Source organism: Rosa chinensis, chromosome 5, assembly GCF_002994745.2.
Source record: "Rosa chinensis cultivar Old Blush chromosome 5, RchiOBHm-V2, whole genome shotgun sequence".
Taxonomy (NCBI): domain Eukaryota; kingdom Viridiplantae; phylum Streptophyta; class Magnoliopsida; order Rosales; family Rosaceae; genus Rosa; species Rosa chinensis.
In genome coordinates, this window is record NC_037092.1 from 69,165,132 (window position 1) to 69,192,551 (window position 27,420).

General features: G+C 35.9%; 3 protein-coding genes across 4 annotated transcripts; 2 read left to right on the forward strand and 1 right to left on the reverse strand.

Annotated features, from left to right (window-relative positions):
- Window positions 1-10,025: 10,025 nt before the first annotated feature.
- On the forward strand, window positions 10,026-15,294 carry LOC112201452 (DNA-directed RNA polymerase III subunit RPC8). Its single transcript, XM_024342328.2, has 9 exons — window positions 10,026-10,263; window positions 10,352-10,659; window positions 11,612-11,730; window positions 11,819-11,914; window positions 12,262-12,349; window positions 12,627-12,708; window positions 12,856-12,919; window positions 13,009-13,098; window positions 14,842-15,294. The coding sequence occupies exons 3-9, from the start codon at window positions 11,620-11,622 to the stop codon at window positions 14,908-14,910; spliced, it is 600 nt and encodes a 199-aa protein (XP_024198096.1). The 5' UTR covers window positions 10,026-10,263; window positions 10,352-10,659; window positions 11,612-11,619; the 3' UTR covers window positions 14,911-15,294.
- A 4,697-nt stretch (window positions 15,295-19,991) lies between these two features.
- LOC112165609 (actin-depolymerizing factor 2) lies at window positions 19,992-21,840 on the forward strand. Its single transcript, XM_024302186.2, has 3 exons — window positions 19,992-20,148; window positions 21,022-21,287; window positions 21,374-21,840. Exons 1-3 carry the CDS (start codon window positions 20,146-20,148, stop codon window positions 21,522-21,524), a joined length of 420 nt encoding a protein of 139 aa, XP_024157954.1. The 5' UTR covers window positions 19,992-20,145; the 3' UTR covers window positions 21,525-21,840.
- A 317-nt stretch (window positions 21,841-22,157) lies between these two features.
- On the reverse strand, window positions 22,158-25,416 carry LOC112165608 (putative pentatricopeptide repeat-containing protein At5g59900). 2 transcript variants are annotated; one of them, XM_040506377.1, is made up of 2 exons: window positions 22,570-25,416; window positions 22,158-22,358 (listed from the first exon to the last, which is right to left on the reverse strand). In XM_040506377.1, exons 1-2 carry the CDS (start codon window positions 25,278-25,280, stop codon window positions 22,304-22,306), a joined length of 2,766 nt encoding a protein of 921 aa, XP_040362311.1. In that variant the 5' UTR covers window positions 25,281-25,416; the 3' UTR covers window positions 22,158-22,303. The 2 variants fall into 2 exon arrangements, with proteins under 2 accessions (XP_040362311.1, XP_024157953.1); XM_024302185.2 differs by lacking the exon at window positions 22,158-22,358 and having other exon boundaries at window positions 22,588-22,785; window positions 22,886-25,416.
- Between the last annotated feature and the right edge of the window lie 2,004 nt (window positions 25,417-27,420).

The window sequence follows — 27,420 nt, forward strand, 5'->3', positions numbered from 1 at the left end:
GATGAGTGAATGACCTTTAACTCAAAAATTCCCACAGACGGCATCAATGTTAATGCTCAAGACACAGGGGTAGCCTGATCTTGTTAATGCGAATGTGGGTCCAGAGTCTTGGATGATTTAGTGGAGGTAATCATTAGCTTCACATGTCAAGTAAAATACACTGGCATCAAGAAAGAGACCGCCATTAGTGGTCTTCATTTCTCCAATGCCTAAGTCAGTTAATGTATTTATATTGACAGAATGACTTAGGTAAGTAATTAATGTGTAATCAATGAGGAGAGAGAAGAGTGAATCTTTTATAGGTAGAAGGGAGAGTGCACTCCATTTGGTTTATGATGTGGGACTAATAAGATCAGTATGTGCCTTCTGAGGTCTCTGTGAAGCCGTCTTGACGCTGCGTCATCTCGGCTTGAGCCTAAGTTCAGGCGATAACCTACCTGCTAGTGTTCCTGGTGGTTACACCTATGGCGAGGTTCGGACGTATAGAGGTGGCCTCAAGTCCTACCTAATTATGCTTCGCAATGCCGTGCATGTACAACCTTCATCTGAATAGATAGGCATTTGGAGACCATATATCGACTTAAAAGCCAAAGAATGTCCAATTCTTAGGCCAAGCCATTACAATCACGCAATTGTGGTACCAATAAAATGCCACATCCTAGCAAACAAATAGGAGTTACTCCTCATCCATAATCCGCTTAAGGTGTGTTTGTCATTGAGGATAGTTACCAACTCCAATAGAAGCCTTGATCCTAATAAATAGGCATTTGAAGACCATATACCAACCTAGAAGCCCAGGAATGTCCAATTGTCAGGCCAACCATCCCAATCCACTAAGCAATAAGTGAGAGTGGCAAGAAACCCTTTTTGAGAGCCTATGGATTAAGCCTAGATAACCCATATACGAGTCTAGGCCCGAAGGCCTAAACCCACACACAAGCAACCCTAGCAGAAGCATAAGCCATCTTCTGCCATGCCACCACTGTCACCTCAGGTGGTCGACCCTTCTAACACGGCATCATGCCATCAATTCCCTGGCAAAAAACCAACTTAGTTCTGCACCAGCTATCAGAGATCATCCACCACTAGAGTAACCCGAGCAAAAGCAGTAAGCAAGGTATGAAAAAAAAATTATATTTATATATATGCAATCCTCGATCTACAAGCTGGACTTGACTCCGATCACGCACTCCTCAATTTTATTCGTGCTCTATAACCAGCAATCAAACTAAGACAGAGAAAATTTCCATCCCTTTCACCACCACATAGCACTGAGCTGCAGCGCCCAGCGTTCCCACTATATGCCACGACACCTCGCCGGTGCCAGAAAGACATATGGCAATCGGAAAGTTTTCCGCTGCCGTGCTTCGCTCAAAACCCTAAAGGCACTGCTCTTTGAGGTAGCACCCCTAGTTTATATCTAAGGCTATTTTATTCTAGTTTGGGTATATGCACACTTTTAAATTATTATAGATTCATTTTTTAAATTTAATACATGTGACTGAGAGTTTTTAAAAATAATAAAATTAAGTAAAATGAAATCATCCTTTATTTTTTCAAGTACATATTGAGTTCGCGCATTTCACATGTCTAAAATCCCAACATTACTTATTCATTGTCATATTTTCACTTGCATCGAATGCTTTAGTTTGGATCATATTACTTTCATGTATTGTTTATGGGAGGTTCTATTCATACCTCCAAAATTGGTATTTGGACCTCTCACTTTTCCCAAGTAATAGTTGACTTTGTCAACTCATGTCAAATTACCAATAAAGACACAAATAAGGAAAAAAAAAAAAATCTCTTCTTATCTCTACGAACAGTAATAGTCTTCAACTTGGGAAAAATTTTCTCCTCCAATGTAAACCTTAAAATATATATCGCCAAATGTTATTTAACGTTGAAGTCAAAATTTTTCTGAATTTGACTTTGTCTTTGTAAAGTGATAGACTTCCTTGCTCACATAGCTGACAATTTACAAGATCTATCATTGCGCTATAAAAAAATAAAATAAAAAAAGGAGAGAAAATGGGAAATACAAAGACACCTCAGTTGATGAAGCCCTACTCATTCTGAATGCAATCAAACATGTGAATGAGCGGCGACAAAAAGCAGTACTCCAGCACATTTATATGACAAATGCAGCAATGGATAGTTGTCCACAAGATCTTCCCACACATCATCAGTGCAGAGCAATTTTATGTGGAACTATTCTATAAATATAATGAAAAATTCGACCCTCTGATATAAATCTATGGAGAATGCACTAGACTCATGGTTGATTACCATACATATCTAAAACAAAAAGACCATGCATGTTCATTTCAAGTTGCTATGGAAACAAGTAGGAGAGAATCAGTTTAGGGATAATGACACCTAAATGCAATGAAAATAATACTTGAAAAACATGTTTGTATGAGATGATGAGTAAACATGGTATTGTTGCCTACGCTAACCAAGAGTACACAATTCCTTGAAAAAGTGCTAGCACCTCTGTTACTCGTATATGGAGGATGAGCTTTCAAAAAAAAAAAAAAAAATTGCTGCAATTCCAAATCTTTAAAAATTGAAGGAGATCCGACTACTAATTTTTGAAAGTATGAATAGAATCTAAAAAAAAGAAGAAGGTATTTTATTGATTTTATTGGACGATGAGCATTATAGGAAAATTAGAGATGTGTAGATAGCAAATTAGTTATTTGTAAAAGTAAGTTGGAGGTCTATTAAGTAGGGAGGTCCAAATGCCAAATTTGGAGGTATGAATAGAAGCTCCCATTGTTTATTTAAGAGACAATAATAAGGAAGATTGAGGGCTCACCTTTAATTTCATCAACATTATCATAAAGTTTTATCAATTAGCTCTTCTTTTTGTGAGTTCAATTAAATTACCATACAATCATACATATATAGGCACCACATCTTTCAACCTAACAATAAAATATTAGAGGAAATTAAATATACAAAAACTATCAAAAATGTACTAGTACAACATAATAAATTGAGAAAACCAGATATTCTCTATAGGCATGGTAAATGATGTGGGAGAAGTTAGTGCGGATAACACGTGCAAAGTCGGTGCAGCTAATGAGAAATGTTAGTATATAGTATAAAAATTTATGTCTTTTCACTTTCCAATACTTTTGATATAACTTGACGGGTTCCACACATAACAAACTGTTTTATAAATAGGGAGTGGGCACTTTTTCATGAAACTGGGTAGTTTTTTCCACACACTTATCTGTTCCCACTTTCTCTATTGTTTTTATATTTTTATATTTTCTTTTTATTTTATAATATGACTATATTATCTCTATCTATTTGATGAGTAGTAAAAAAAATTAATATTTCAAAATTATTTTAATACATCTTTTCTATTTCGACCAATAAAACCTTTTATCTTAATAATATTATTATAGATAAAGATAAACACATTAGAGGAAATTAAATTTGAAAACATGGATCAGTAATTTCAACCAAAAAAAAACATGGATATGTTTGTCATGAGTACTCGGCCGAAAATTCTTCCATGCTCCAAGCATGGAATGCTCGGCCACAATAGGGATGGCAATGGGGCGGGTTGGGGATGGGGATCACAATACCATCCCCATCCCCAAGGTCATTTTCTACCCCCATCCCCGCCCCAATCCTCAATAAAAATATATTAGGGATTCCCCGTCCCCATCCCTATTGGGGACTAAACCTCCAAACCCGCCCCAAATCCCCAATAAGAATTTAATAAATAAAATAATTTTCTCATATTGCCTTTTATAAAATCAAAATCTATAACAAATAAATTTAAAATATGATTAAATTCATAAATCATAATTCAGTGAGTGCAAAAGTCAAAACACCATTAAAGTAAAAGGGTAACCATTAAAGAAAAGTAGTAAATGTATATATTTGTGATTTATATTATAAAAAAAAAATTAAAATATATATATAAGTTAATATATGTATATATTATTGGGGCGGATTTGGGGATGAGGATCACAATACCATCCCCGCCCCATCCCCAATCTTAGATAGCGGGGATTGGGGATCCCCATCCCCATTCCCCATTTGTCCCCGAATTCTTCCCCCATTAGGGGCTGGTATCCAATGGAGCTCCGCCCAGCTGGGGATTTTTGCCATCCCTACGGCCACATAAGCAGCCAATCCAACGGTCAGTGTTTGTAGTGTAATCGTGACCGTATATTTCGGTAAACTGGGTAACCGGCCAAGAATTTTAAAAGGACTAGGAGCCTTTTCCTTCCTCCTCTTGCCTAACGTTTCAATCCTGGCCGTCTATTTCAATCTCGCGGTCAGGATTTACATCTTCTTTTTCTTTTTTACTTAAAACCTGCTTGTTTCCTTCCTCTCACTCTGCAACTCTTCTCCATCAAATTCTGAAGCATCTTCCTGGCTCATCTCTTCACCATCAACAGAGAAGTATGATTTTATAACTCAAAAATCAAATTCAAAGTTGTTTGGTCATTAGTTTCTCTCTCATCTCTTCACCACCAAAACAGAAATATGCTTTCCATTAAATAAGATCAACATATTGAAATCATTGAATTACTTTTATTATTTTCAGTTGTCTTGAATTTCTGTTGAAACTCTTACAAAATGGTACAAATTGATATAACAAATGGATTTTTGTTGGACATTCTCTTCATGAAGATGGGGACACAGACTCGGTCTACAAATTGGATTTGATTGAGCCAAAGAGAGCAGAACCAATTACAAGGAAATAATTTTTGGTTTTGATTTTGAGGGAGAAAGTTTGAATGAGAAGAGTGTTTTTGGATCTGAGAATGAGAAGAGTTGTAGAGAGGGGTAACTGATGAGCCTTTTCAACTTGTTTCAATTTAATTCGGTTGCTGTATCTGCGAACAATAAAGAAATACAAGAAAGCGTGGCCGTTACCAGAGCACAGCAGCATCGCCAACGGTAATCGAGTCACCGAAAAACTAAATCGAAGAACCACCAAAGCTGCCAAAGATTTTGGCCTTTGATTCTCCCTTCAAACTCGACCAATGCACAAACCAATTAAGATCACAGGAACTCCGGCGATGGAGAGGCAAGTCGAATGGGGCTTGTACCTCGTCGTGACGTGGGCTAGCGGCGGGGATACAGTCGGCTCACTGTCGTCCCTTCGTGGGTCTAGAAAACGGGTTAGGGAGGCCCGATGCTTCTGGCCTCTTTGATCTCAATTGGTATTTAAAGCCTAGAATTAATTTTGATAGAAGGTAGAGATCAAGCGGTGGTTTATCAACGGCTAACATTGCACCACGTTAATTAGTAATTTTTCATTATTCTGAAAACTTCTTCTTCTTTTTTGGGTACAACATCATTCTGAAAACTTTGAAAAGTCATAATAAATAACTTAAGTGCCTAAAAAATTTTCTGAAACTTCTCACATACTCGTCTCGTCCCGTACTTTACTATCGAATCCATCAATTGAATATTCTACATAAAGAAAGATTCTAGAAAATATTTTTGCTCTCTCTAAATAATCACCGAGACCATAGACTCTCCTTAATAAAATACCATAAGCTTAACTCCTTCGTAAAAAACCACAGGCTCACGGAATATTTCATTGTGGTTGTAAAAAATTTAGTCAATTTTGTATTTGTTTTGACTTCGATCAACTTGGTCAAATATAGTTACTTTTATAACTATATTTATATATCAAATTCCTCAAAGGGCAATCCATCAAGACATACAAAACTGGGGAAACCGACAGTAGAATGAGAGGATTGGAATATTTTATGCATGTTGTAAAAAAATTCAGCCAACTTTGTTATTATTTCGACTTTGATCCATTTGGTCAACTAATCATATGCTTGTACTTCCCTAAGGGGAGCTGAATCACAAGGAGATAAACTTTACGAAATTTTTACATTAGTTGATATATTTAATACGCACGAGAGTGTAAGAGCTGACAAATAAGAAAAAAAATTGTGAATGAGCGGTTATGTGCATATTAGTTTTAAGTGGTGTTTAGGGTTTATAGTTGACTTAGGAGATCAAGAACCAAATGATGACGAAAGTAGTTGAAATTTTGACCATCATCATTTCTTCTTATCATGATAACATCCAATGGTCGATTTTAATAAATTTTATTTCCTCCACCTTGTTCTTTATGGAAGGAATATTTTTGTATTCAACTAATAAACAAGTTAAATCACATTAGTGGACATATAAAGATTTTTTGCAATCCAAAAAATTGAAACTGGAATTCGATAAATTTGACATTACTCATCTATTTATAGCATATTGATAGGTATTGTGTACAAAAATTAACCCGATCCACCGTTATTTCGACATGAAATAAACCGATCAATCCTTTAAAAGCTTCTACTTCCCTAAGGGAAGTCAACCCTTGAGGGGGTAAAATTCCCAAAATTTTTATATTAGTCTATATAGCTCCTACCCACCAGAGCGTGAGAGCTGACATATGTATCGCAAAAATAAGTTACAAGTGAGCAGTTATGAGCATATTAGTTTTATGTGGTATTTAAGGTTTAAGGTTGACTTACTAAATCGAGACCCAAACGAAGAAGAAAATAGCTGAAATTTTGACCATATCCATTTATTCTTATCATGATAACAACCTACGGTCGATTTTAATAAAGTCTATTTCCTACACATTGTTACTCATGGAAGGTATACTTTTCATTACAACTAGTAAACTAGTTATGCCACATTAATAAACATATAAGAATTTTGTGGAATCCAAAAAATTGAAATTGGAAATCGATAAATTTGACATTACTCATTTATTTGTAGTGTATTAATAGATATTGTGTAAAAAGATTAAGGATTAAATACTGTTTATTCCCTATACTTATAGAGTTTCATCGTTTCAGTGCCTGACTTTCGAATTTCACCTAAAAAGTCCCTAAACTCTCAATTTCCTCCCAATTGGTCCCTGCCATCAAAATTTTCTGTTAAAGTTGTCAAAAATGTCTATTATGCCCTCAATTATTATTTTTTAAATTTATTTTCTCTCTCTCTCTCTCTCTCTCTCTCTCTCTCTTTTATTTATTTATTTTTCCATTTCACCTCTTGAAGGTCTGTGGATTGGATCCATCTTGATGAGAAGATGAATAGAAGGATGCGAGAGAGCCGGAAGAAGAAGAGGTAAAAAGAAAAAAAATTTAAAAAAGAGGAACTGAGGGTATAATAGACTTTTTAGGGAAAGATAACAAAGTTTTTGACGGATGCTTGACGGCAGGGACCAATTGGGAGAAAATTGGGAGTTCAGGGACTTTTTAGGTGAAATTCGAAGGTCAGCGACTGAAACGATGAAACCCTATAAGTACAGGGAGTAAGCAGTATTTAACCCAAAAATTAACCTAATCCGCCGTCATTTCAACATGAAATAAACCGGTCAATCCTTTAAAAGCTTCTACTTCCTTAAGGGGAGCTGACCCCTGAGGAGATAAAATTCTTGAAATTTTTACATTAGTTGATATAGCTCATACCTAGGAGAGCATGAGAGCTGATAGATTGAAAAAATAAGTTAAGAGTGAGCATTTATGAGCATATTAGTTTTATGTGGTATTTAAGGTTTAGGGTTGACCTACTAGATCGAGACCCAAACGATGACGAAAATAGCTGAAACTTTGACCATAACCATTTCTTCTTATCATGATAACATCCTACAGTCGATTTTGATAAAGTCTATTTCCCCCAACCTTATTGCTTATGGAAGGCAAATTTTCTTATACAACTAATAAACAAGTTAGACCACATTAGTAGACATATAAGGATTTTGTGTGATCTAAAAATTTGTAATTGAAAATAGATAAATTTAACATTACCCATCTATTTGTAGTGTATTCATAGGTACTATGCAAAAGCATTAACCCGATCCGTCGTCATTTCGACATTAAACAAAGCGGTCAACCATTTATTCGCTTATACTTCCTCAAGGGGAGTTGAATCACGATGAGATAGATTTTCTGACATTTTCACAATAGTTGATATAGCTCATACCCACAAGAGTGTGAGAGCTGACAGATAAAAAAAAGTAAGTTGTGAATGAGCATATTATTTTTATGTGGTATTTTGGGTTTATGGTTGATCTAGCAGATCGAGGCTCAAATGATAACAAAAATTGCTAAAATTTTGACCATAACCATTTCTTCCTGTCATGATAATATCCAACGGTCAATTTTGATAAATTCTATTTCCTCTACCTTGTTGGTTATGAAAAGAACACTTTTTCATATAACTAAAAAACAAATTAGACCATATTAGTAGGCATATAAAGATTTTGTGCAATTCAAAAAATCTAACTTCGAAATCGGTAAATTTGACATTACTCATCTATTTATAGCGTATTAATATGTACTGTATAAAAAAATAAACCTGATCCGTCATCATTTCGATATCAAACAAAGCAGTCAACCTTTTATACGTTTATACTTCCTCAAGGGGAGTTGAATCATGAGAAGATGAACTTCCTAAAATTTTTACATTTATCAATATAGCTCATACCCACGAGAGTATGAGAACTGACAGATCGAAGAAAGAAGTTGTGAATGACCGGTTATGTGCATATTAGTTTTGGAAAATTCTACAATGTGTTAACGTATGACATATATACAATTGCCTTAAAAGTGGTAAAATGAGTAATCAAAATAGTAATATTAGTCTTCAAAGTATTAACATGAGTCCTTAAAGTGGTAAATTTTCTTAGTTACCACAGAGTCCTCAAAATAGTAATATTAGACCTCAAAGTGGTAACATGAGTCCTTAAAGTAGTAAATTTTCTTAGTTTACCATATGAGTCCTGAAAATAGCAATGTTAGTCCTCAAAGTGATAACATGAGGCCTTAAAGGGGTAAAAATAGTTGATGTATGAGAAATGTTAACATACCATAACTTTACCCATTAGTTTTATTTGTTATTTAGGATTTCGGATTGACCTAGTAGATTGAGACCTAAATGATGATGAAAATAGATGAAATTTTGATAATAATTATTTCTTTTTGTCATGATGACATCCAACAGTTGATTTTGATATATTTTGTTTCCTCGATCCTGTTCATGATCAGTACATTTTCTAAACAATAAGTGTTGTAATTTCCACTACTCCATCTTTACCAGAAAAATAAAAGGTGATTGCTGGATATGACAAATTATAGTATTTGCTGTGAGTGAGCAATATGCATGTCAAATTGTCAAGTGCCAATAAAGGTAAAGAAATGTTAGTGCTGGCCATGAAATAAAGGTTAAATGTAGTGGTGACTTTCCAAAATTATTGTGTCAATTTTTACTCTTTATAGCAACTTCTCTCTCTCTTTTTTTTAATAGAAGAAAGAAAATTACAAAACAAACTCGCAACTTCTCTCTCTGGTGTTGTTAGTTTTGTTCTTTATGTAAATTTCTGCAACAATTTTTTTATTATTGGAATTTCTGCAACAATTTTGAATTTATGAAGTATATTTTTTGGGAAAAAAATACAAACAGTACCCAAACTATGGGCCACTAATAACTTTCGTACCTTAACTTCAAAAACTATCATTTTGGTACCTGGACTTTTCACCCCGACCCAAGATTCATACCTGGGATCCACTTTGCCGTTAACGGTGTTAAATTTACAAGGGTAAATCTGTCACTTCACTATTCATCTCTCTTACCATGGGCACTGTTCATATATATATTTTTAATTTTTAATTTTTTTTCTCTTCCTGCAAGTGAAAAGACAGATTTACCCTTACAAAGTTAACACCGTTAACGGCAAAGTGGATCCCAGGTATGAATCTTAGGTCGGGGTGAAAAGTCCAGGTACCAAAATGATCGTTTTTGAAGTTTAGGTACGAAAGTTATTAGTGGCCTATAGTTCAGGTACTGTTTGTGAGTTTTTCCTATATATTTTTTTGAAATGGAATTTACGAAGTTTTGAATTACTGAAATTTATTTTTAACAAAAACAAAATTGGTGGCTGGATCTGGATCATTCAAATCATCACCGCTCGATCTTAACCGTTGATTTTTCTACATATATATTTAGATCGGTCTATCCGTAGACCCATTTCACGAACTGGGAAGCCCCGACGCTGACCCGGCGGTATCTCCACCGTCTGGCTGTGTCTCGGTGTCGGACCAGCAGCGTGTTAATCGCTTTGGCGGCAGGAAGATGAACATGACGTTGGTTTGGTCAATCAACGACGGGAGATGACGAATAGAGCTCGAAAACTCTTGGTTTATCGGCGGCTTTGATGCTTTTTCCTGCAGCTTCGATCGCCGTTGGCTGGCTGCAAGTGAGGTATGGAAATTCCTCTTCTCTCCAAGCTATACATGATGGTATACTCGAAGTCATCTTTTGGTTCCAATTTAAAGATTTGGTGTTTTAGGCGGCTTCAGCAGGGTTGATCAATACTACAGCGGCTGGGAATACTGCTGCCGCTGGAAAGTTGCTGCTGGGATTTAGGAGGGATCGACGAGCAACCACTGGGCCCAAATAAACCGACACGTGCTGCTCACGTGGCTGGGCCCAAATAAACGAATCTCGTACTCGGCCCAGTGAGTAGTGTTTTTTACGGCTCCTCCTTCCAATTTCACTTTTTTCACGCTACTTGCCGTCGTCTCCGCACAAGCTTGCCGTCGTTCTTCATCTTCATCTTCATCTTCTTCGTCTTGGCCTCTATAATCTCGCGCAATTGTAAGTATCTTCTTCAATGATCATTGTTCAATGAACTCTAAGCGGATAGTGACTGGGGAAAACGTTTTAGGGTTTTAGCACTTTACAAGGGCTTCGATGTGTAGTTAGATTTAGGGATTTTGTAGGGTATTCTTAGTGTTAAATTGATTTAATCTTGCATCTGTATAGTTTAATTGGTTCGGTATTAGCAGCCCTTGTGGATTAGTGACCAGGCGCCAACCAATTTTAGCATTCAATCCCAGTAAGGCAATGCATTCCCTTCTTATCTAGGTTACTACTCCACCACAAACCTCGCCAATAAACTACTTTGTTCTCCACAATCAAGAAAGTTCCCTTGCAATGTTGATGTTCCTAGATCAGCCACTGAACTTAGGTTTGTGTTCTAGTTGTTAAGTTAAGTAATCTAGTTGGATTGGGAACTAGAAAGATTGTCAAACTTTTAGACGTTTGTCGAGGATTTGAGATGGTATCTCATAAGGAGATTCAGATATGGATATGGTTGACTTAGATTGTAATTATTGAACAAAGGAAACTTGCTTAGTTCCTGAAGTTGAATAATGGTTTGTTGTACTATGTGCAATAGGCCTTTCTATCTACGTTTCCCCCCTTTATGGTTCAATGCTTAATGTTATTAGCTTTTGTTCTTAATGCTGTCTAATTATTAAGGAAAAAAAGTTACTTGTATAACACCATGAGGTTGCTTACAGAAGTACGAGATTAAGATGAAACATTTGCATACAAATGTCCTGCTGCTTAGTTTTCTGTTTTGTGTATACATTCTATGAGATTGTTTACATCAATGCCGTATTGCTTTGTTTTTCTAGGGACTTGTTGTACACATCCTTTGACTTTAAGCTAAACTATTAAAAGCTAAATATTCTGTATGCCACTTTTTCCATAAAATGAAACTAACAATTTTCAATCACGTGTTTTTGGGATATAAATCTTGAAGAAAAGCCAATGTTCTACCGTAGCCGAATTGAGCACTCATTGCGTCTGCCTCCTTCTCTGCTTAGCCTTCGTCTACAAGATGCAGTTAAGGGAGAGCTTGAGAAGCTATTCTTAGATAAGGTTCGCAGTGCTATATATTTTCAAATTGGAGTTTGAGTTAAGCCCTTTATTTCGCATTCACAGTTTTTTCTTTGATCACTTGTCGTAGGTTATCTCGAATTTGGGACTTTGCATTTCTGTCTATGATATCCAATCCATTAAAGATCACTTCATCTTACCAAATGATGGTCATCCAACTCTAACGGTATATACTCTACTTACCTTTTCTTTTTTGTCCATAAGAAAGTGCTATTTGCAATTTTTGTTCATATCACATGCCATTTTGGTTGATTCTGACATCTATCCCTGTAATCTGAAACAGCTGTTTGCTTTAATGGGTTTTCAATCTTCATGTTTTTGTTATATTGTTCTTTAAATTCAGACGTCCCTAATTCATTTTAATTGCTCTAAATGTATTGGGGACAGCCAATTGATTACTTAGTGTCTTCTGAAAACAAAAAAAAAAACAAAAAATGGATATACTTTGTCTACTGTATTCCGAGAATCCTAATTTATGGAACAAGTTGATAATATGTTCTATTATATTGGCAGGTGGTGTTCACACTGATTATGTTTCGTCCATTTGTGGGAGAGATAATTACTGCAAAAGTCATAGGGTCTACTGCTGATGGTTTACGTTGTAAGTCTTCTACCAAACTAGTTTTGACTGACTGCTCGAATTTATTCTGCTGTGTCTCTTTGGTCCAAGCAATTCATACTAAAGATGCAATTCAGTGCTGCATATCCATTGATCCACTGCTGATAATAAATCATTTCTAATTGTCCATATTCTTATCTTGAATCTGCAAATGCTACACTGAGCCATATATAGTGAGAATTACATGTACTGAAGAGATGCCAATATGACTAATTTCTAATTGTTTTCAATAGTTTGATTTTGAATTTGCAAATGGCAGTGTCACTGGGATTTTTTGATGATATTTATATACCTACTCATCGTTTTCCTACACCATGCCACAAGAAGGATGACTCAAAAAGGTAGGTGCCGGTCCTTCTATGTTGGTCTGATTGATATACATATAGAGCTTTACATGCAGCATATATTCATATCTTTTGGTTCATTCTTTGTATTATTTTTATGTTTATTTTTCTCCTTTTATTTTTAATATTCTATTAGGACTGCAGGAATGTCGTCTTATGGTATTGGAAGCCTTCTGATGATGAATTTTCAATTGATTTGAAGGACCAGGTTCATATTTTTATGATTTGATCTATTCATATGCATGCTCAATTTTGTCGAGTGCAAGTGTATACTAACATATAGTTTCAAACTGACAGATACGATTCCAGGTTGAAAGTGTAAACTATCCTAAAATTCCAATTGAGCAGCCAGAAAACTCAAAACCATTTGCCCCTATGGAGGTTAAAGTAAGTTCATGCTTTGAACCTTATCATATGACTTGTCGCTGCAAATCTAGCTGTACATTTCCTAATTCCTCGCTCTCTACCATTCTGAGTGAACTTTGTAAATATGCTGCTTCCTGAAATATTTGTTTTCTTTGAAAAACAATTGTTATGTTCATGTGGAGTAACGGGTTCGCCATTTAGGCCGTAATGTCCTTTTGAATGTTTTCCTGAGGTGGGCTGCCATTGGTAGATGCTCTAATTTATTTTACTATAGACCCACCCATTTCTGCAAGAATACCCAGTTCATATGTCAATGGAAATAGAACTTGATCCATTTCAGATATGGTTATAATCTTTTTCTTTTCATCTGATTAAAGAATGAAATCATAGTCTTGTTTTTTCTCTCTCACCTCTGTTATTTTGCTAAAAATGTTAGATTTTATTAGTTTTAGTTTTTTCTGTATGTTAGATTTTACTGTTTTTAAAGGTCCGGGGGTGAACAATAGAGGCACTTCGGTTTGTTCATTTACTTTTATTACCGCTATAGGCTTTAGCTTATAGACTTTGGTTTATCTATTAGCTCAGTGTTTTTCTTTTCTACATAAAGAGAATTAGGGTATGTTGGCTGTTACTACATATGAATTTCTGGTTGTGATTTGGCTTATGAAATAACTGGTTTTGGGTAATGACCTGTGGTGCAGTAAATTCTTTGTTCTGCCTCTGAAATTTCTTTGTTGTGCTTGCCATGCACTTCCTCTGTTTTAATGAACTTTGATAGTTCCACTGTAATGCTTGAGTGCTAATTAATCATACAAGTTCATTGACAGAAATTGCCTGATAGGAAGTTTTCCTGGTGTAGTTTAATTTGTTTCAAATATAACGTATGATAGTTGGTTGTTCATATGATTCATCATTTGTTTACTGGTCTAGTGATTAATCACATTGTTTAGTTCCCTAGCCTATGATTCATCCTCTGCTTATCTATATTGGATATATATATATATATATATATATATGTATTTTTTTTTAAGTTAAATTTTCTTGCTTGGTTGAAGGAGTCTGTGATCCAAAGAACGGAATTTGCAATTTATAAAATTTGAAAAATGTGATTTTATAGTCTTTCACTTAGAAATCCAGGAAATTAAGCTTCTTCCAAACACAGCAGCTTAGGAAGTTCTGTTTAAATCAAACACTTTTGGATAGAAGACTAATGCTAAGTAAATTATTTTGCAACTCTTAGTGCTCCTCAGATATTAATGGAAAAGGTCTACGATATGGTGATGTTGATATCTGATTGGCTAGAGTCAAATTTTACCTTTTCAGTCTCTTCTGGTGTTACCAGTTAACATCACTGTCTCGCAGCACCTGCTTTGTATGGGTATATATGGGTACTGGAATTTTTGTATTTTATGTTACATATGTCAAGGTTAGATGGGGTCATGAAATGTCCATCCGATTTGATAATTATTGATTGCCTAGGCTAAATGATTCAAATATTGTCACAGTTCTAGATTCTTTCATTATCGGGCCTAACATAAATGTTGAAGTGGAAACCTCTCATGTAGATTACATTATGTGAAGTTTGTATCCATCTTTAATTTGCCAATTGAACCGGGTTGTCAAAATTTTAAAATGGTAGTTTGTGCTGTGAGTTCATTTATCTTTCTGAAAGTAGAGCTTGTCAACCTTTTGGACAATATTACATGATATTTATTTATTCATTTATTTTTAAACGGATCGCCTATAAGTATGATTCCTTTGCAGGGGTCAATTGATTTTGATGGTTTAGGGCCTGTTCATTGGTGGCAAGATGTAGATGAAGAAGCTTCTTAAGCTCACGGACTCTTTATCTTTAGCAAAGGCGTGCTACTTGAATCACGATTCTCGTAATTGTGTTTGAAGGCAAGGAGACAAATTTGGTAGAGCATGTAAATTCTTAATTGTAGATGGAACTTAAGCCATTTAGTTTCAAATTCGAAGGGAGATATCTTTTTGGATACCAGCTTGCATTATCGTTCTTTACCAGCATTGTCGCATTTCTCTCCTTGTTTCCTTGTTTACCAAATTGTGATACTGCAACAGCACTTTGTGGGCTATAGAGACTGAGAGAGTTGACCAGGTATTAAATGGACAAAAACTTATGATTCACTCGTTACCTTCCATTTATAAATTATCAATGAAACACTTATGTCACTATGACAAAATTTGATTTGTTTAGCTTAGATCTCACCCGTGCTGCAATTATTGGGAGTTTGTGACATCCTTTTGTAACCCACTATTAGTTTTGTTGAAATGACCACATTGCGAATGAAATTTTTTTTTTACAGACATTTGTAATGTGAGCATGACATTTTTTTAATTTTTTTTTTAATTTTTTTTTATGATCATAATGAATGATTTAATTATAAGCTCGGTCAATTATGAATGTGGAGATAAGATAAGGCCTGGTCAAAAACCTTGTTTGATTAGGGAAATATCACACCCCTATCATCAAGTAGACACATCATCTATTACAATAATTGTAAAATGTCCTTTAACTTAAAAAAATTAGAGCCAATTTTCTTTCATAAAAAAAAGGGCCAAATTAAATTAATAATTTAATTTGTACAATTTTCTTTTCATATGTATAGTTGAACAAAAATTGCATTTATGACATAACCTCATTTGGTTACGATTTGACATATTGCCTAACCAACATTTCTACAAGCGCCATATACGTGCAAATATTCATGTCGTTAATTTTAGTATAGTTGCTGCAGCGAGAAATGTTCATGTCCTTAATTTTAGTATAGTTGCTGCAGCGGATTTATCCGATGCGCAAAAAGTTGGTTGATTTTCAAGATATACAATGACCTCCTCAAAGCCTTGTTCAAGGAGTATCCAGTAGGGATATACTTTGCCTAATACTGGAGTAATGTGCAGCAACTGCTACTTTACATTTGAGCATACTTGTGCACCGCTATATGAAATTTGCAAAGAAAACCTTTCATTTGCTCGAAAAGGTGCATGTTAATAACCGAACAGTTCTCCTCTCTATTTTAACTTTTCACCACGATCTTCCAGTACAAAAGTGAAACTTCAAGTAGCTCGAATAAAATTAAATCAAACAGGAAAATGCAAATAAATTTATTCAACCAAAAGTCCATTTTTCTGTAATCAAAATACAATATAAAAAAGGCAAAATAACCAAATTTCCCCCTGACTTTTCCCATGGCTGCCGATTTACCTCATGACATTTCAATTTTGATTATCTACACCCTCACTTTTCTAATTGTTGCCAATTTACACCGTATCATTATTTTTTGGACTTTCCATCCAATTTTCAGTTAACTTGGTTAGCACGTGAGGGGATTCTTTGTCTTTTCAACTATCACAAAAAAAAAAAAAAAAAAAAAACAAACAAACCAACACATCGTTAAAGAAATAAATAAAAGCTCGCAAAACAAGGTTGGAGACTTGTCTCAAATCCTAACTCGCTCATTGCAAAGTTGTTCAAGGCTCGTTACTTTCCGCATTGCACCTTTTGGGAAGCTGATGTAGGGGAGTCCCCATCCTTCTCTTGGCGCAGTATTTTGAATGGACGCCCTGTGTTAAAGGCTAGTGTGAAATGGAGAATAGAAGATGGTGCTATGGTGAATATTTGGAATGATCAGTGGATACCCAACTGCTCACAATCCTCAATTCATAGACCTGCTCACAGTGAGTTTGAAGTCGTGGCAAATTTGATTAATTCTCAAAGTAGAGAATGGATACCGAGTGTTGTGCAATCTCTCTTCAGCCCAGAAATTGCTGAGCAAATCCTTTCCATCCCATTGAGTAGACGTCAACCCAGAGAAGCGTGGCAGATTCACAGTTAAAACGGCCTACTGGGTTGCCAAGAATTTTGTTCTTGGTAGTGTACTTACTAGCACTTCAGAGGGTGACCCTTTTGGCGCACTTTGGAAAGTGATTTGGAAAGCTCGTGTACCAGGCAAGGTCCAAATCTGTCTCTGGAGAGCTGCTCAGGACCTCTTACCCAGTAGAGCGCATTTGATTAAGAGGGGCTACACTGGTGATACAGGTTGTCTTTTTTGTACACACAGGTTCGAAACTACTGCCCATCTTTTTTGTCAATGTCCCATTGCTATGGAGTTACTCTCTGCGTCTCCTTTTCATCTTCAAGATTCTTTGTTGCCCTCAAGTAATTTTAAGGAATGGCTACTCGATCGTGCACTACACCTTAAAACTGATGCTTTTATGGAAAAACAGAAATAGTTTGTTATGGGATAATGTTTCCCAAGCAGCACCGAGCATCATGCTTTCCTCTCTGACCTGGTTGGAAGAATTTCATCAAGCTAGGGCTGCAAATTCCAATGCTGGCTTTGCACCAAAAGGATCTAAACAGAGTTGGAAACCTGAGGTGGAACCGAGATGCAAACTGAACGTGGATGGTGCGTTTTTACCTAGTATGACCCGAGGTGGTACAGGAGGGGTTCTTCGAAATGCTCAAGGGCAGTTCATGGCCACTTTTGCTCATTCTGTGAGATATGCGGGATCGACGAAACAAACAGAGCTACTAGCCATCAGAGACGATCTTGACTTAGCTAAGAATTTGAAGCTGCATAATGTCACCGTAGAGAGTAACTGTTTAGAGGCAGTCCAAACCATTCTTAGTGAGGACCATGATCTGGATGAGAATAGTACTCTTTTAGATGATATCATTGTCCTTATGAAGGGTATTCCAGGTGGGCAGATTAAGCATGCACCTTGTACTTGCAACACTGTTGCACACAGGCTTGCAGCTGTTGCTTTTGAGGCAGATCAACATGAGGCTTGGCTTTATCAGCCTCCTACGTTTCTACTTGATGTACTCCAGTATGATGCTAATCATACTACTTAATGTTCAATAAAATCTTTTGCACCTTTATTCAAAAAAAAAAAAAAAACAAGAAAAAAACAAAACTGTTCTTCGTTAAAAGAAGGAAAAAAAATATTACCCTTTGTCGCTTCTTCCTTGTCCATCTCTTCTTCTTCTTCACTCCCTTTATTTCAAGGTTGGTTGTTAGCTTGCAACTGATCACTTAATTAATATTTGCTAGTCACATCAAATGATTGGATGATAATATCATTGAAGGAGAAACCATCTTTGATCATTTATGTTTCTGATTTACTTTTTCTTTGAAGGCCAAACTGGATTAATATTTCAAACATTCATATGAGAATTTGATCTTCCATGTTTCAAGTTTGAGGGGTTTGTATTGTGTATAAGATTGAGGAGCCATCAAACAAACTAAAATATTTATATGTATGAAATATGAAAATTAAAATTACAGCAAGCATGTGAAGGTCATCTTGATTTATCTAAGTTGGGATTGTGTTATATGGATCTCGATAAAAGGAACATAGAGGAAGAGGTCATGCTGAGAAGAAGATAATTGAGAGATAGACAGAGAAGAAGAGGAGAGGATGAGGGGGAAAAAAAACAGTTGTCACAGACGAATAGCAGTATTTTTTTTATTTTTTAACAAAGTAATTTTGTATTTTTTTCTTGATTTATTAATACATGAGGGTAATATTGGAACATTAGAGGCAAAAAATTTATAGTTGGCCGGGGTGTACTAAGATTTTGAGAGTTTCTATTGGGACCTCCAAATCTGCTCACTTGACCTCACTTTATTATGAATTATTAAATGACATATATAACCTATTATAAAATGACTATTAGGGACAATAATTATATCAAAAAAATGGTTATATTTATTTTCTCTAGACTTTCCAATTCAATAATATTAGATTGCATTCTTTATTATTTTCCCTATCTATTTTCATTTTCTAATTTCACTACATACTCATTAAAGCATTCATATATATATTTATTAAGAAATAAAACTATGATTAAGATAAAAATGTATGATATGCATATTGAACACATATTGGTCACGGAGAACAAAATAAATTGTATTATGCCCTAAATCTAAATCTATCCATTATATTTGTAAAAAGAAGAAGGAAAAAAAAGAGCTAGCAAATAAAAAAAATAAAAATTATTTAAATAATTAATCATGAGGTACAAAAAATAGAGAAACATTGAGAAAAAATTATTAATCTTTATTTTTTTTAACAGCTAAAAAAGAAAAAGTAAATAAAAAAATCACATAATAGTTCAAGTTATTTTATTTTTATTAATTTTTAAAACTCAATACCTTGTGTTTTACTTTTTTTTATTGGATAAGAGATTTATGTTGTCAAATTAAGGAATGGAGATGTAATTAAGATTTATAGAGTAATTAAATCATTGAAATGACTAAGTTTTTTATTATAAAGATCTTAGTTTGTTTGTAAATTAATTATATGAGTGAGGTTATTTGAGGAACTTTAGTGAGGTTTAATGAGCAAATTAAGTATTTGAAAATTTGATAGGAGGTGTAAAAAGCATAGAGGTCAAGTGAGTAAATTTGGAGGTTCCAATAGAAAAACTCAAGATTTTTGATCTGTACAAATAACAACACCTTTTTTTTTTGTGACAATTGCAAAGATGAAAAGACCCCTCACGTGCTAACTAAGTTAACGGAGAAATTAGATGGAAAGTCTAAAATTTGACCGTAGGGTGCAGATTGGCAACATGTAGAAAAATGAGGATGTAAATAATCAAAATTGAAATGTCAGAGGGTAAATCGACAATCATGAGAAAAGTTAGGAGGTAATTTGGCTATTTTGCCAAAAAAAAATCCACCATTTTCTGATTCGATTTAGTGCGGGCTGTCGGGCGGGTCAATCATCCGCAAACCGGACCGAGAAGCAGAGTGGCGAAAGCGAAACGCGATTTCGCGACATTAAAATTGAGGGGGCATAACCGTCCTTTCAGAATCATTACCACGTGTCGTTCTCTTAGTGGACAGGCTCACTTTTGCCCCTCCGAGTTGTCACGCACGACATGACCTCCACGATGATGATATTTAGAGGAGTGGAGGTGTGTCAAGTTTGAGCCACCGTCTCTCTCTCTCTCTGATCGATCACACTCCTCCATTTTCCCTCACACTAAAACCAATACACCCATTCTCATCTTGGCCTCAATCTTCTGCAACAACCATGGTCAGTATCTCCTCTCCCTAAGCATTTGCTTTTACCTTGTTTTTTTTTTTTTTTTTGGTCTCTGTTATTATTTGCTGTTTGAAGTGTTTTGTCTGTGATCTCTGGTTTATGATCCCTGATCTGTTATGGGTAGATCTGAGTTTGGGTTTGTATTGATTTTCGGATCATTTAATTTCTAGTTGATATTTGTTGAAATAAAAAATAAAAGATTAATTTTTTATTTATAGGATGTATGTATCATCATTCGAATTTGTACACTAATTTTGGTTTTTATGGAGATGTTTTGCATGTTGGCTCGATTTTCATAGTGTTTGAGTTGATAGGTTGAGTCTGTCATTTGAAACTGATGTTGTCATTTTGATTCTATAACACTGAAATCTGATCATATCGGCAAAGAACCGCGCTTTCTCTTCTTTTCTGCCTAAAACTTCGAGTCTGTGTTCTAAGATAGCCTGCCTCAAGTAGCCTCTTTTTCTGTGTTGGGCCTTGCTCTCTCTTGCATTAGCTTTTGGTTTCTTATTGCTGCAACCCCTATTTATCAAAATTAAAAACAAGGGGACCCTACATAAGTAACCCTACAGATAAAGGGAGGCAATTGTGCCTATAAACTGTTGGGAACCCATAGTAGCAAGAGAAGTTGGAATCAGGAAGAACATAAGAAAAGGAGAGCCTGAAAATCTTGAGGTTGCTTTTGAATATAACAAATAAGAGCAGTTGGATGTTGTTTTATTGTGCAAGATTTTTTTTGGTTGCATTGGGCAGGTGTTGGTGTTGGAAAATGACAATGTATTGATTTAGCAAACAAGTTGGGTGCCCTAGTTGCATGATATTGATATACGCCTAACATCTATTTCTGTTTCATCCTATGATCAGGCCAATGCGGCGTCGGGATTTGCTGTGGATGATGATTGCAAACTAAAGTTCTTGGACTTGAAGGCCAAAAGAACTTACCGCTTCATAGTATTCAAGATTGAGGAGAAGCAGAAGCAGGTGATCGTGGAGAAATTAGGTGAGCCAGCTCAAAGCTATGAAGATTTCACTGCAAGCCTTCCAGCTGATGAATGCAGATATGCTGTCTATGATTTTGATTTTGTGACTGCTGAAAACTGTCAGAAAAGCAGGATTTTCTTCATTGCATGGTAATATTACAAGTTAAAACCCTCCAACTTTCTCAGTGTCCATATCTCTTTTCAATTTTTGCTTATGTCCTTAATCATATACATAGGTCCCCTGATACATCAAAGGTGAGAAACAAGATGATTTATGCAAGCTCCAAGGACAGGTTCAAGAGAGAATTGGATGGTATCCAAATAGAGCTGCAGGCCACTGACCCAACTGAGATGGATCTTGATGTTATCAGAAGTCGTGCCAGCTAAGAAGTTGTGTTTGCAATGGCGATTTTCCTTAAGTTTCTTTTTTCAATTTATGCCAATGTTAATAGTTTGTGGGGCTGTGAACCTAACTGAATTATGATATTTGGTTTGCTATTAAATGTTTATCTTCATGTAGAACGAATTCAGTTGTCTCAATTTATATAGGATGATGGACGGACTTGGGCGATGATTTAAGTCCTAGTGTCCCAAATTTTTATATTTGGAGACCGAGTTGTATCATCTTCTTAAGGTAGAAATCTGGGTTTGTGTTTGCAACTTCAGAAAGGTGTGGTTTGCTATCCTTAATTAAGCAAAAATCGAATGAGCTGTTATGCTGTGAAAACTCAGATGTGGAATTGATTGGATTGGAAACCTACTTTCTTACTCATCCAATACGATTCTAGTGACAGGCTTATTTGCCATTTAATCTTCCTCTCACAACAGACGGGCTCTAAATAATATTGCTCGTTAGAAAATGTTGCTTCAACCAACCCTGATTTACACTATTCTGTCCATATGTTCACCATTTTCTTTACTTGCAACCCATTTATCCTAAACTTTGCAATAGACGCGATCTGTGAGATCAAAGGTCACATATACGGAAGACTTGCAAAGACTGACAGCAGCCAAATCAGATGGATTAACTTTCATTCCAAGTATGTACCACCTATTTGAAGTGACCTAAAAAAAGAATGCTTACAAGTTGCAACAAAAGCCTGAGAGAGACTCGCTAGGGGCTTATTTTCATGATGTCAATTCCAGGCATGTCTGAGCTCTGTTGATCATCTCCTTTGTTGATACATTACACTGTCTCTTAAGACTCCTACACATCCTAACCTACCATACAGGGTTGAAATAATTACAAAGAATACCGGATACCTCAACAAGGTCCGATGTATACCTAAATTACAAAATTGTGAAATCGAACCATTCGGCTCTGGTAAGTATCAGAGAAGCTATCAACTAACGCAATAAACCAATGTCTGGTTACCTGTTTGACAAATTAATGATGCTTCAAGAATGACTAGCAGTGGTGGACAGTACTTACCTAGTAAGGCAAGTTCCACGACTTAGTGTGTTATATGTAACTTGATTTGGCTTCAGCCCTCTTCTCACCATGTCATCACGCAACTCAAAAGCCTTGGTTAGTTCTCCAGTGACACAGCAACCATGTATCAAAAAGTTGTATGCTAGAATATCAGGCTTCAGACCCCTATCTAGCATAACATCCCACAACCTAACAGCTTCTGGCAAATTGCCCATCCTACAATACTCAAAGATAAATGTTGAATAGGTGATGCAATCGGGGTAAACACCATTATTTGTCATCTCAAGCAAGAGTTCTGAAGCTTCATGAAACTTACCCATTTTGCAGAAACCCCTAATAAGTATATTGTATGTTACAGTATTGGCTGAGAACCCAGCAAGCATGGTGTTGTGTAGTTGCACAGCTTTCTCCATGCTACCTTCTTTGCTGAATTGATCTAGGAAACAACCATATGTGACATGATTGGGAAGGGTATCACCCACGAGCATATCCTTGCAAAGAAGCTCGGCTTTATCAATACAGCCTGCCTTACATAATCCATAGATCAAGGCTGTGTATGTTACAACATTAGGAGAGCATCCTTCATCGACCATTATATCCCAAAGTCCAAATGCCTTATCAAGTTTTCCTGTTTTCCCGTATGCATCAATCATACTTGTATAGATTACATTATCAGGCCTCAATCCATGACTATGCATCTCATTTACGAGACCAAATAATCTTCGGGTATCCTGTTGTTTCAGAGCTCCACAGATAAGTATGGCATAACACACTAGATCCATGTCTACTCCTCTTTCACTCATGTCACGACAGGCACCTAATGCATCATATAATCTTCCTTCCTTGCAATAACCATACAGCAGTGCACTGTAGCACATCTCATTTAACTTATAATTCTTCTTATGTAGGTCATCTACAAACTTTTTGGCTTCAGACACTCCACTTGTGGAACAAAGACCACTTATTAAGGGTCTATATGTATATGTGTCCGGTAGAAGCCCCCTTTTGAGCATTTCATCAAGCAATTCAAAAGCTCTAGTAATGTTACCTTCCCTACAGTACCCATCAATCAAAAGATTGTACGTCACCTCGTTTGGCATAATGCCCCTTTCCACCATTTCATCAAAGAATTTACTTGCTTCAGCCATCATGCTTGCACGACAAAGACCTGAAATAATTGCAGAGAAGGTATAAGTATTTGGTGCAATGCCTCTTCCCATCATTTCATGATACAGTATGAATGCCTTCTGCATTTCTCCTCCTTTACAGTATCCACTTATCAGTGACGTATAAGTAACGACAGTTGGTTCCACACTTCTACTCATCATCTCACTGAAGAGAGATTCCGCCACACTCAACTTTCCAAACTTGCACTCCCCACTTATCAAAGAATTGTAGGGATATACAGTTAATCTAATCCTAGCATTGATCATTTTATTAAAATAACAATGTGCAGTGTCCAATATTCCGCTTCGACAGAATGAATCAATCAAAATAGAATATGTAACATCATTGGGAAACAAACCCTTCGTCCCCATGTTGTCAAAGAGTAATTCTGCCTCATCCAGCTTCCCGTCTTTACACAAAGAATTGATCAATGCATTATAAGCAAACAAATTAGGCACCACCCCAACTTCTCCCATTCTGTTCACTAAATCAAAAGCATCTCCAATCTTCCCCTTCCTCCTCAATCCCTCCATAAGACCCGAAAGAGCCGCTGCACTTGGAACAAACCCCAGCCGAATCATTTCCTTCATTAGCTCCACACCAACCTCAAATTCTTGCACTTTACACAACCCAAGCACCAATGTACAATAAGTAACCATATCTGCTTTCAATCCCTTTCGACTCAATAAATTCTTGATTTCTACCGCCTCCCAAACTCTCTGGCTCCTGCAGAGTCCATGAATCAACACATTATACGTAACAACACTCAACTCACACCCATTTGATTCCGCGTACCGAATCACTTCATTAGCCTTGTGCAAATCCTTCAACTCACACAAACTCCTAACCACCACAGTGTACATATAAGCATCCGGCCGAAGACCAACATTGACCAACTCATCAAACAGCTGCAAAACCATATTGAAATGCCTAATTCTCACCAACCCATTTAAAAGAGCATTCAAGGTTCTAACTTCAGGCACCATTTTACACTCCCTCATCAGACTCACAACCACAACACCATCCAACACTCTCTTATTTTGCACATAGTTTTGCACCAACAAATCAAAACCCAAACTCGTCGCGCAATTAAATTTCTTATATGAATTCAAAAGGGACCGGAAAACCTCAGTTGGGTTCAACCCACGAAGCAAGAGGGTCTGTAAAAGCGAGGTGGCAGGCCAAAAGAGGCTACACTGAACGAGGGCATGAATCAGAATGCAAAACGACGCCGTTGAGTGGTTGAAGGATTTATGCAAGCCCAGAAAATTAAAGAAGCGCAAGGCTAACCTGGGATTCCTTACGTTCTGGATCAGAACCTTCTCGACGTGGTGGGGTTTTAACGAGCTCGAAATGAAGGGGTCGCTGAAGGCGATTCTCCAGCTCTGGTTCCCTCGAACGACGTCGGATAGGTTGGAAATGAAGTGGGGGTCGTCGTTTTCGTCATTATCTTTGGGGGTGGAATTGGAAGAGGTACTGAGATTTCTGGGTTTAGAGTGAATGAGAGGGTTTGGGAGGGGACGATGCGGACGAGTGAGCTTCATTTTTGGGGTTGAAATGAAAGAGTTTCTGGATTTAGGATCGACCCATCTCAGGTTGAAGACGCACTCGTCGCTCCAGTGGATTTGGAGTGTCGAGACATTTGATTAACTCATGCGCTTTTTTTTTTTTTTTTTTCGATTGAGAACTCATGGGATTGTTTCTTTAGCATCACCGTTGTGCAATTTTCCTTTTTATTTTATTTTTTATTGTTATTTTTTTCAATGAATGGTAATCAGAATTTTTACTGAATCACAATAGTTAATTAATATTTTAACAATATTTTTTTAGTTACATTACAAGGAATTATACCGCATGACCAGCCTAGTAGTCTAGTACTAACTCAATTCTTAACTCCGCTTTCAATATTTAAGGGGCGTTTACTAAATTTGAATGGAATTGGAAAGAAATTGGAGAAAGAATGAATGGGAGAGATGAGGAGTGTCGTTCATATTCCTCTGTTTACTTGTTATTTAGAATCAGAAATTTAAACAGAGTTGATTCTCATTCATGTGTTTACTAAAGTGTAGGAATACTGGAATAGGAATCGTAATGAAATTGATTACAAAAATATCCTTGCATATAAAGTTATGAACATCAATCTTATATCATGAAATTATGAGGTCAGTTTTGGATTAACATAAAATTATGGGGTCAGTTTTAGAATGAAAGTTGATTCACTAAAAGCAAGTTCATCCGTTAGGTCAATAGGTCAGGGTCATTGGGTCACTAAGTCAAGACATTGTTCACTGCCATTGGACATGTGTTTCTACCAGTTCTGTTTCTTAACCGATCAGTTACTGTTCATTGATTTTATTTTATTTTTTAAAAATTTATTTATTTATTGTAAAATTGAAATATATTTGATGTAAATAGATGGTAATAATGGACATTTATGGATAATTGATGTAGAATGGATAAAGTTGAGACAGTTGAGAAATTAATTTACAATCTCATCCCAACATGAAGAACATTGCTCGCCAAGACATGTAATTGTGGTACTCATAACATGATTATACTGAAACTTCTTGTAAAATGTAGAAACGAGTTTTCCACATGAAAGTAAAAACAACACACCCATGGAATAAAAATAGCACTCCTTTGCATGCCCAGATTGCAAATTATGATGGTTTGGTATACAAATCTCAAGGTCACCAATATTTCTATTGTTGGTAATTATTTTGAGGAGTCTGAAGATTTAGCTTTAGTTTTTGCTAGTTTCTCTATAAAAGTTTCAGAGCAGTGTTTTATTATACATTGACAATTAGTTGGTGTAGTGAACCTTTTGGTTTGTTCTATGTTAGCTCTAGGACCAAGCCGTCTTTAGCCTTTATATGCTCCCCATTGGGAATGTCCCTTTGAGCGATTTCAATCATTAATTCAATGAACTTTTCTTTTCAAAAAGAAATTCTACATTTCGGTACTTTCGTCTAAAATTTGTTAAAAAAAAATTATTTCATACATCACATTTCTCAAGATTATTTTCACCAAATGATATATTTAAAAATAACAGTTATTTATATATTTAAATTTACATAAAGTTGGAACAACACATTTTCTCAAAATTATTTCTCAAAAATTGATACTCATAAGAACTAAGTCACCCTTTGTAGTTACCAGCATTACCCTCGAAAGAGCTGCTTAGGTGCTCTATAATCAAGAGTTTGAAGTCTACAGTTGATGACCACTCATCATTCTTGAAGAGCCGGATGGAGTTTGTAGTCAAGGATCACTTACTTTTCACATTTTGGTGTACCAAGGAAGCTGTGCAACTATTCTTCATCGGAGACTTTTCACATGTTGGTGTTCCAAGGAAGCCGTGCAACTATTCTTCAGTGTCTCCACTGAAGATTACGGAATGAAATGAAGCTCCAATAGCTTATGAATCACTTTAGAGTCACCCAAATATACCCTATAAATCTATAATATCCTTTATTGATCTTGACCCTCTAGCTATGGTTGGTTTTAGTATCACAAGAACCATCACTGCCAACAACATCTTTTCAGTTCTACATGATGTCACTGATACCACAGCTAAACACTAATATCTATTATGTTGTCTCTAATGATAAGGTGATAGTTGATCCTTACCGGTGTTTTCTTTCCATAAATATTCGACCTAAACACTAACACAATAGAATACTA

Excerpts from the sequence above, each read along its gene's own strand:
- LOC112201452 (XM_024342328.2), top strand. The coding sequence starts at position 11,620 with ATGTTCTACCGTAGCCGAATTGAGCACTCATTGCGTCTGCCTCCTTCT. Across the intron at positions 11,731-11,818 it reads AGAAGCTATTCTTAGATAAG|GTTATCTCGAATTTGGGACT; the intron begins GTTCGCAGTGCT and ends CACTTGTCGTAG. Across the intron at positions 13,099-14,841 it reads TTGCCCCTATGGAGGTTAAA|GGGTCAATTGATTTTGATGG; the intron begins GTAAGTTCATGC and ends ATTCCTTTGCAG.
- LOC112165609 (XM_024302186.2), top strand. Across the intron at positions 21,288-21,373 it reads AGGATTTTCTTCATTGCATG|GTCCCCTGATACATCAAAGG; the intron begins GTAATATTACAA and ends TCATATACATAG.
- LOC112165608 (XM_040506377.1), bottom strand. The coding sequence starts at position 25,280 with ATGAAGCTCACTCGTCCGCATCGTCCCCTCCCAAACCCTCTCATTCAC. Across the intron at positions 22,359-22,569 it reads CGTGGAACTTGCCTTACTAG|GTTAGGATGTGTAGGAGTCT; the intron begins GTAAGTACTGTC and ends CCTGTATGGTAG.